At 49.0% G+C, this 9968-nt stretch overlaps 1 protein-coding gene across 2 annotated transcripts; it reads right to left on the bottom strand.

Moving 5' to 3' along the window:
- Window positions 1-313: 313 nt before the first annotated feature.
- On the bottom strand, window positions 314-6745 carry TUBB4A (tubulin beta 4A class IVa). Of its 2 annotated transcripts, none has more exons than XM_086963577.1 (4): window positions 6588-6745; window positions 3855-3963; window positions 2901-3751; window positions 314-2561 (listed from the first exon to the last, which is right to left on the bottom strand). In XM_086963577.1, the coding sequence occupies exon 4, from the start codon at window positions 2058-2060 to the stop codon at window positions 1074-1076; it is 987 nt and encodes a 328-aa protein (XP_086819703.1). In that variant the 5' UTR covers window positions 2061-2561; window positions 2901-3751; window positions 3855-3963; window positions 6588-6745; the 3' UTR covers window positions 314-1073. The 2 variants fall into 2 exon arrangements, with proteins under 2 accessions (XP_086819703.1, XP_086819701.1); XM_086963575.1 differs by having other exon boundaries at window positions 314-2131; window positions 3641-3751.
- Window positions 6746-9968: the final 3223 nt, after the last annotated feature.

The following is a 9968-nucleotide window of genomic DNA, read 5'->3' as shown; positions in this document are numbered from 1 at the left end:
GGCCCTTTGCGGTTGGCTCGGCCAATAGCAATGCTAAATCCCAAAATGTAAGCCAATCCGCTACGTCCTAACGGACTTACCTTATTCCCCAAAGCGTTTGCGGTCTTTAGTCAATTGGTTTGAATCCAAAAGACAAGTTTAAAGACTAGCTGATTGTTATCTTACCCCCAGCGAGTGTGCACATTTTACCTGCGTTTCCAAAAGCCCACAAGAAAATCCAGTTTGACACCACAAAATTAATTTCTTAAACGAAATTACGTGCAAATTTAAACCCTCCACCCCCCCATGCCGAAAAAGAGTCAGACACCAGGAATAGCACTTGATCTCATTTTAATTGTGGTCACATGGAGGCGTCAAAAAGTACTTACGATCTCAATTGTTCACCCAACCCCACCCCCCGGTTCAACAGGCTTCTTCGCATGTGAGGTTCAATCGTGACACCATGATTCACAAGTGACTGCTTTCTCAGCTCCTACTACCACACCATACAGGACAGACGCTCTGAAACAGTGAAAAGAATGCTGGAACTTGAGCCAGACAACAGAAACGAGTGAAAGAACGAAACAGGAGTGACAGGGAAGGGACAGGAAAGGTTAGCAAGCAGCCTGGAGACAAGCTACATGGAAACAAAAAAAATTGGGGTTCCTCTCCAGCACTCCACCCAGGATGTGTTGACTAGGAGCCTGCTCACTTAACTATCGACTGTAAACAGAAACCCGCATCTGAAAGAACTCCCCTAAAGAATAACTCTGGACCGACGCGGTCCCAAGCCGCTTCCAGTATCCGACCAAACAATGGTGAGAAGACAAAGTCTGGCAGACTGTAAAACGCAACCAGGGGGAAGAGGGAGAAGGGTGTGGTCAACTCATGCTAAAAGGCCGAGCACTAGTCTGGACGACTAGACCGGGCATCCACAAACAGGAAATGACAAATGCAGTGCAGCAATAACCATATTACACAAAGCCAGCATCCCTGAACGAGAGCCGACCAGTCACCAGCAGGATGCTAGTTGGCCCAGCGTTTAAGTTCATGCCAGTGTTGGCAGTATGGTCCATTGTTATTAGTGTGGAGATTTATGCCACTTCTTCCTCAGCCTCCTCTTCGAACTCGCCCTCTTCTGCAGTGGCGTCTTGGTACTGCTGGTACTCGGACACCAGGTCGTTCATGTTGCTCTCTGCCTCGGTGAACTCCATCTCGTCCATGCCCTCGCCGGTGTACCAGTGGAGGAAAGCCTTGCGGCGGAACATGGCGGTGAACTGCTCGGAGATGCGCTTGAAGAGCTCCTGGATGGCTGTGCTGTTGCCGATGAAGGTGGCAGCCATCTTGAGGCCCCGGGGCGGGATGTCGCACACCGCGGTCTTCACGTTGTTTGGAATCCACTCCACGAAGTAGCTGCTGTTCTTATTCTGAACATTGAGCATCTGCTCGTCCACTTCTTTCATGGACATGCGGCCTCGGAAGATGGCGGCCACGGTGAGGTAGCGGCCGTGGCGGGGGTCGCAGGCTGCCATCATGTTCTTAGAATCAAACATCTGCTGTGTCAGCTCTGGCACAGTCAGGGCACGGTACTGCTGGCTGCCGCGGCTGGTGAGAGGGGCGAAGCCGGGCATAAAGAAATGCAGACGGGGAAAGGGCACCATGTTGACAGCCAGCTTACGTAGGTCAGCATTGAGCTGGCCGGGGAAGCGCAGGCAGGTGGTGACACCGCTCATGGTGGCAGAGACCAGGTGGTTCAGGTCTCCGTATGTAGGGGTGGTCAGCTTAAGGGTCCTGAAGCAGATGTCGTACAGAGCCTCGTTGTCAATGCAGAAGGTCTCGTCTGTGTTCTCAACTAGCTGGTGGACAGACAGAGTGGCGTTGTAGGGCTCCACCACTGTGTCCGAGACCTTCGGAGATGGCACCACGCTGAAGGTGTTCATGATCCTGTCGGGGTACTCTTCACGGATCTTGCTGATGAGCAGCGTGCCCATTCCAGAGCCGGTACCACCCCCCAAAGAGTGGGTCAGCTGGAAGCCCTGTAGGCAGTCGCAGCTCTCAGACTCCTTGCGCACTACATCCATGACAGAGTCCACAAGTTCAGCACCCTCTGTGTAGTGACCTTTAGCCCAGTTGTTGCCAGCACCACTCTGACCTAAACACGACAAAGAAACCCAGGTTAAGTAATAAGCAAATGTAATGCCTTAAACAGTGCTACTTAAGAGAATCAATGTTTTCAAAACCATAACATTTACAATCAATATTTGGACGTCTGTTTGACTAGCCAGCCTAGTGGATTCATAGCACCCGAGGTTGAGAGATTTATTTTAGCTCACTTTGATGCGCAATGCAAGAACAGATTCACATGCTCAGCATAATTGCACCATTTAGGTTGGACTCTTGTGTACGTTTGACCTTTGCATCGCGAGGTGCAACGACTCCCCTTGCTCGCAATGCGCATGGGCCTCGACACCACTCTGATCTGCGTTTGTTTTACTTAGCAGGTGAGGATTGAGTAGAAGAGGTCTAACCTAGTGAGATAGGAAAATTCCTGCAACCAATTCATACTTGGTGTTGCTTTTTGACTGGCAACGTTTGGCCATTTGATGTTTTTTCTGTGGCGAAAAGGTCTTTTGGAATAACAACGCAAGCAGGGAATCGCTGCACCGTATAAACCATAAAGACTCTACGAACATCAACTTTCACACATCTGTGCCCAACACTAGATGACAGACGCAGGCTAAGCATGCGTACCTACAGCTACACATGCCTCGGGTTCTTCGACAGAACCAGGTCATTGAAGCAGTTTAATCGATCAGAAAACTAGACGGAAAAAGACTTGCCTTAAGTTGCCCAATGTGAAATCTGAATCCAGATAGTATGGACAAATCTTTAAATCGTATGCTTCATACTACAGGAGGTACTCAAAATGACAACCGGTGAAAAGTGGCAAAACACTTCATACCAACGACGGTGTCATGTGGCAGTGGGGAAACAGCACGTAGTATACATGTGCCAGGGGGATTAGAGCTCTGACGTAGAGAGCTACGAATTGACAGCTTTTAGCATTACTGTTCGAAGCCCTTCCTGATGCAGGGAGTATCACTGCCAGTAACGTTAAGGTGGTCACTACGGCAGTCCTATTTTATGGGAGTCATTAGCACACTATCAGAAGCTCGGGATTACTCACAGAATCAAAGCATATATCAGATAAGGATTTGGGCACCACGCCCAATCACCATCCTAAAGCACATGTAGCCACCAATACCAAGTAGGATCGCTAAAGCAGTAGCAAGTTCCATTCTTTAGATGCACCATATTTGCAAGATGGGCTACTTTCTGAAGCCGATACACTTACCAAGTAAAATTTTAATAGGCAGATCTCCGTGCGTAGATAAAAAGTGCATGCAAATACCACCCATAAAGAACCCGGTTTACTGGAAGCTGCGACCATGCTTGATGGGGCAGCCAATGCGAGGAGCATCTTCGAGCCCCACAGCTGCCGGGCCACTACGCATAAAGCGAAGTACTATGTAGGTACAAATTAGCTCCGTTTGGGAGCACAGGATTGCTGGGCCTTGAACATGTGGGAATGTTAAGAACTCTGCCCTTGAACTATTCACTCAATGACACCCCCCCCCCCCCAAAAAATCCAAATACTTACCGAAGACAAAGTTATCTGGTCTGAAGATCTGTCCAAATGGTCCCGACCGCACGGAGTCCATAGTGCCTGGCTCCAGATCGACGAGGATGGCCCTGGGTACATATTTACCACCTGTGGAAATCAGAAAGCAAGGATTTAAACAAACAGGAGTTCACCTAACGTCAGGCACCATGGCGCCACATCACGAGTGATCAGAAATTGCAGAGAAACATACCTGATGCTTCATTGTAGTACACGTTTATCCTTTCCAGCTGAAGATCACTGTCTCCGTGGTAGGTACCCGTGGGGTCGATGCCATGCTCATCGCTGATTACTTCCCAAAACTGTAGAGAAACGACAAATATTAATTAGTATTGGGCCCCGTTTCAATCTGCCAACATGCACAGCGGCAACTAAAACACCCATATAGTCAAAGCTGACAATCGTATACCGCGCCTCTATTTTCAACTGAACTAATTTACCATTTAACTGCTGCGCCCAAGTTTGAGACTTCCTCGTACCTATTCGGTGACTGAAGATCTTACCGTGTGCCCTGAAATAAGACATGCACTTCTCCCCAAAAGTCCACACCACAGGCATTGAACCAATTTCGTATATTGTGGGATTGAACAAGACCCCATGCGCTAGATTGTAATCTTGGACGAGATATTACGGGGTAAATGCAGACCAAAATTGATCGTATGTCGACATTTAATCAGTCCAACTTGTAACGATGTGTCATTCGATTTCAGCGACATTCTGCATTTGTCAAAATTCTTTTGAGATTGCGAGGGAAAAGAAGCCTAGTGATCCGAGACCACCATCGAACGTGCCTGAGCAGCGTAATACTTCAGAACAGTCCGATGCGCGAAACGCGACTACATTAGTCACTGAAACCAGTTTATTCTATTCGGGAGCGGTGTTGAAACGCTTATACCCTATAGAGAAGGGTTCTCGAATGATATTACGCAGGGGAGCATCCGTGTTTTGAACATGCACGAGAAAGTGGTTTGATTACACACAAGCGCGGTCGCCATACAACATAACATGGAGGTAGTTAATCCGCACACCAAGAAGCCCCAGAGAATAATCCCATACAACGCGAATCAATGCAGAAATCTCCATCTTGGCACGCAGCTGCGATGCAGCCAATACCGAAGCGCCCCCTCCGGGCGGCGACGGAACTGCAGCCTGGAGATCCGGACTCCATTTTAGAGCCGTGATTCAGCTCTGCGCCACGAAGGCCGTTGGCGGCTGCGCGCAGCGCCGCTCCCAGCCTGCAGGGGGAAGAGCGCGCTGTCAGCGGGTGGGAACAAGAGCCTCTGACCGGCTCTATTCTCACGCACAAGAGAGCAATAAAACACGCCTTGGGTTTTGGATCCTATGCGGTAAACCTGCAGCATCCATCCAGGAAACCCTCTTGAAGCAGATCCAACCCTTCCACCTCATTCAAAAAAGGAACGAAAACGGCTGCTCCTTTATAATACCTGCAATAGGCCTACCAGGGTTTCCTATTCATAATTGCCTTCTGGCCACTTTGTATCACCATGCTGCCAGCTGTTCTTTAGGTCTATCCTTTCAAATGTACATGGTTCATTATTCACACCTTTATTTTTCTACTATGTACAGCGCCCTGACGGCTCATGATCGCGCCTTTCATAACTTCAGATAAATACGATTTTATGTTCTCCTGCCACTTTCGACGATGCCTAGTCATTCAACTATGGACTGGTGGTTTACCGCTACCTTATATGCGCCGAGTTTGAGAGGTCAGAATTTGTGGTCCGACAGGTGTACTATCCACCTTCCGTTACGTGATTTCAGCATTATCCCCAGTCATGTGTACCATACCATGTTCGAGTCGCACCCTTTCTCGTGAATGCAGGTCATGTATTTTTGGGATGGACTAGTAGTGACCAATAGGAACCATGTTGATTCCTTGCCCCATACACCCGTCTTTACAGGAAGTCTGCTGCACTACTAGACCCATGAGGTCATCTTTACCTCTTCCGCTCGCTCTGCTGCGCTTGGGAGGCATTACCATTACATAGACCGAGAACCAGCAACGTTAATTGAGCGCGTGCACTTTCTACAGAGGGAACGAAACAAACAAGTCCCTTCTACACCGAGCTCAACGTCACTACTGCTTCATCACCCGACTTAACCAGCTACGATTCAGTTTGAACAGTAGCGGCAGTGTCACTACAAAGGGGACATAGATTTGGCGACATTTAGATGTTATTTTGTGTTTAATAACAGATCTAAGACTGGATTTTGGATCAAGGGAGATATAACATCCAACACCTGCTGAGTGAAGGTCTAACGCTAGATTAGTTAATGCGGGCTGTTAAAAGTGCACGGATATCTGAATGACTTAAGATAATTATTTTATTATTATTAACGTAAGGGGAATGCTTTCCCGTGAGAAAAAGCAAACGACATGCTTGAGAAAGGATGCTCGGAAGCTCGTCACGTCCGGTGGCGTGAGGTTTATCATACACAGATTGGAGAAAACAAATCCGCGCCACATACACGAGTAACTTAAGGCTATCGATGATTCAATTACTGCTGAAAAATTAAGACTACTGGTCACGTAGCTAAATGTTGGGCAAGCTTTAGAGTTGGTAGATGGAAGTGATGCAACATTACACGTACATCCCCACCCAGAAATGGCGCCGCTTTCACTCTATCTTTAGGGGCGGGGTCGAGTATTCCATTCCAGACGATCGCCATTTTAAACTACCGGTCATCGCCGACCATGTGCAAGGCAGACGCCCCCCCAAAAAAACAGTACTGTTTAACGACTGGCTTTCAATTAAAGAACATCTAGCGAACCCCTTGAACCACTGACAATTGCATCACACATGTATTTAACACCCTTGTGCCCGCCCCCTTACTAAACTGTGCCACCTGCTCGCCCCCCGGCATCCTCCTCGGGTCCTTAATAATAGTAGACTTAACCGCTCACCTTGGCCCCGATCTGGTTGCCGCACTGTCCTGCCTGCAGGTGCACGATCTCCCTCATGATTGGTTGATGGGCTCGATGTGTATCACGGGTGGGTGGCGCAGGCGGTCGCAGCGGTGTTTAGAGCTGCTGCTTCTTCTTGGTCTAAGCGCGCGGTCTGCAGAACTGGTGCGCGCCGCGCCTCTCTTTTTATATGATGTGACGTCACCAGCGCCAGAACGAGGCTCAACTCAGCCCACCCGGAACCTCGCCCTTCTGGCGCGCGCGCCCTTTTTCGATTGTTTCCCTAGCCTAACGCCGCGCTGGCTCGCTGCGCAGGCGCTTGGGACGGGCGGAGGCGGGAGAATGCGTCACTGGCTCCCTTCCCCCTGCTCCCGGCGCGCGCCCTTTCATTCGACGCCTTGCTCTGGCTATGCGGCGAGCCTGGGTCGAACTGAGCATGCGTTCTTTTCCAGACTGCACCCCAACCCCAATGCGCCGCGGCCTCGCCTCAAAATGGCTGACTATGCAGAATGAGACAATAGAAGTCTGTTTTCGCTCTTTACCAGCGAGGAAATGACAGCGCTGTTATACGCAGTTACAAGTCGAAACACGGCATAGTCCTCTAGAGAAATATAAGCCGTCGTCGCAAAGTTTTGTTACACTGAAAAATTAACACAGGAGCACCGTCCTCTTCCATTTCTGGAAGTACATAGCCACGGTTGCCAGTAGTAACCCAAGATAATGTCTACAAAAGAATGAGCTAACGGTTTCAAATTGCTCGTTGTGGTATACCAGAATCAGTTCTACGGTAAAGGCTTGTTAAGTCAACTCTGTCACTAGATGGCCGGAGCATACATCTGTCTCCATATCAATAGTTAATGACATCAGAATTGAAAAGCAATCTCCTTTTGGGTGATTCTACTGCCATCCCCACCCATACACATTTGAAGTCATTCTGATTCTAACACAGGGAATGTTTAAAACCTAATCCATACATACATTCTGTGCAGTTTTAAAACACACCAGTGAAATAATCGCCTTTGATTTCCTGTGGACCCAAAAATGTGGTCAGTGATGTGACCGAGGGCCGCACGAATACCAGCAGTGGCAGTTCAGGGGGCTGCTGGTAATGTGGGTGTAGAGGTAGTAAAGCCATGGCACAAGTAGGGGGTACACAGAGTTGGGCAGCACCCACCCACTATTTTCAGAGAGTGGGCACCACCCTGCCAAAAGTAGGGTCCCACACAAATATGCTGAATTTGTACCAGTGTCATTTTCAGGCCTGCCAAGTATCACGCATCAGGTGTGCCTCTAACGCATTTCAGTGTGGTGTTCCTTGTCACTGCACTGAAATGCATTGTCCCACATTTTTAATGCCACTCTAAAACTAGCTACACCAGGGTGCTCGCGCTCCGGTGCCTGTGACACCTGTGCGCCGGCTCTGCTGCTCCCTGCATACTTGCCAGCAGCTAGTGGCTCAGTCAATAAACAATTAAAGATCTTGTTTGCAAGTGCAGCTCAGCTCTGGCTGAGAGTGCGCTGCTACAATGTTACAAATCTGCGGCTGCATTCCTGCCCGCGGTGGCCGTCAGTCATTGACTTCAGACTACTGACACTGCTGAATTACCGAGACCCGGGGCGGGGTCTGCCCTCAGCAGTGGTTGCTACTGGCTGTCTCTGTGGGGGAGACTATGGGGGTGTGACCTCTGCCTCCGTCACATCCTGGAACACAGGAGAGGGAAGTGAAGTTGGTCAGAACAGAAGCAGCAGGACTTGAATCTCAGAGTCGAGAGTCCAGGTGCGCTGCGGTCTGCTCATATGTTTATACCCCGTTTCTCGGCGGGAGGCCAGCTGCAGCATCTACCAGTGACTCCTTAGCATGGCCAGTGCCGCACATATTCATGAGAGGCTGATTCATCGTCCTTGTCGCGTCCTAGACCTCACCCGCTGCTCAACAGCCTGGCCCGTGCAGGTGGACTGTAGCTGGTATCGTGAAAAGTAACAGGTGAGCCCCCAGAGTGCAACTAGCTTTCACCTGGGCATGCTGGCAGAAGTCCATGGCATGCTGTTGAAGAGGCCTGATCACCGCATGCTTAGCTTGCTAAGTCTGAGGACTGCTGCCAGGCCTTAACGCAGCCTGAGCACACTGAGCAGTGTGGGTTAAATAAACAAAGCACACCTGTAATGCTTTTTCCTGTGCAGCCCCCAGTCACTTGCAGTCACCCTTCTAGACTGTGTTTACTGCTAGTCGCTGAGAAAGTGCTGTGCGGCGCACCCCATGATGTGTTTGACGATCACGTCTTCTTTAACTGTCCTCTACTATTTGTTCCCCTTTCGCCATTTCTCCTCGCATTATTTCAGTGCTGAGTGCTTCTCATTTCTTTTGTTTGCCTTCTTCTCGTCTCGTTTTAAACATTGTGCATGGCAACATTTGTATTATTCAATAACTCCACCCTCTCTCATGCAACGACACACGAAACGCAACACCAAATGCAACAGCAAACCACTGTATGCAACGCCACTTCAGTCTATGCAGCGCCAATTCATTATCCACAGCGCAACTCCATTATATGCAACGCCACGTCTTGCAATACTACACTGCTTTGCCCCACTCCACGACACCCAGCTTTTCTCCACACCACTCTGGAGTAAAGCAGCGTGGAGCGGAGTAAAGCACTCAACGCCACTCTGCTTTACTCCAGTCAACATTCTGATTTACTCCACTCAACACTCTATTTTACTCCATCCACTCAACTCCACTCTGCTTACTCTAATCCACTCAACTCCACTCAGCCTTACTCCACTCCACTGCACTTTACTCCATGCTGCTCCACTTTACTCCATGCTGCTCTGCTTTACTCCTGTGCTGCCCTGCTTTACTCCACTCAGCTTTACTCCACGCCACTCTAATTTACTCCTCTACAATGGACAGCACTCTTCTTTACTGCACTCCACTCTCCTTTACTCCACTCCATTCCACTCCACTCTGTGCAATGCCACTCTGCTTTACACAACTCCACACAATGCCACTCTACTTTACTCCACTCTGCTTTACTACACACCACTCTACTGCACTCCACTCTGCTTTGCTCACTATACTCTCCTTTACTCCTCTCTGCTTTACTCCACTCTTCTCAACACTACTCTACTTTACTCCACTAAACACAAATCTGCTTTACTCTACTTTACTTCACTTTCCTTTACTCCACTTCACGCCACACTAATTTACTCCACTTCTATCAACGGCCCTCTGCTTTGCTTCAATCAACTCTGCTTTACTCCACTTTCCTTTACTCCACTTCAGTTTCTTTCGCTCCCCTTTGCTTTACTCACTCCACTTTAATTCATTCCATTTCACTTTACTCCACGCCAGTCTACTTTACTCCACTCCACTCTGCTTTT

This window comes from Lissotriton vulgaris, chromosome 1_1 (assembly GCF_964263255.1).
Source record: "Lissotriton vulgaris chromosome 1_1, aLisVul1.2, whole genome shotgun sequence".
Lineage (NCBI taxonomy): Eukaryota > Metazoa > Chordata > Amphibia > Caudata > Salamandridae > Lissotriton > Lissotriton vulgaris.
This window is presented reverse-complemented; position numbering and strand designations above follow the sequence as displayed.

Excerpts from the sequence above, each read along its gene's own strand:
- TUBB4A (XM_086963575.1), bottom strand. The coding sequence starts at position 6,644 with ATGAGGGAGATCGTGCACCTGCAGGCAGGACAGTGCGGCAACCAGATC. Across the intron at positions 3,964-6,587 it reads GCAACCAGATCGGGGCCAAG|TTTTGGGAAGTAATCAGCGA; the intron begins GTGAGCGGTTAA and ends GTTTCTCTACAG. Across the intron at positions 3,752-3,854 it reads GTACTACAATGAAGCATCAG|GTGGTAAATATGTACCCAGG; the intron begins GTATGTTTCTCT and ends TGATTTCCACAG.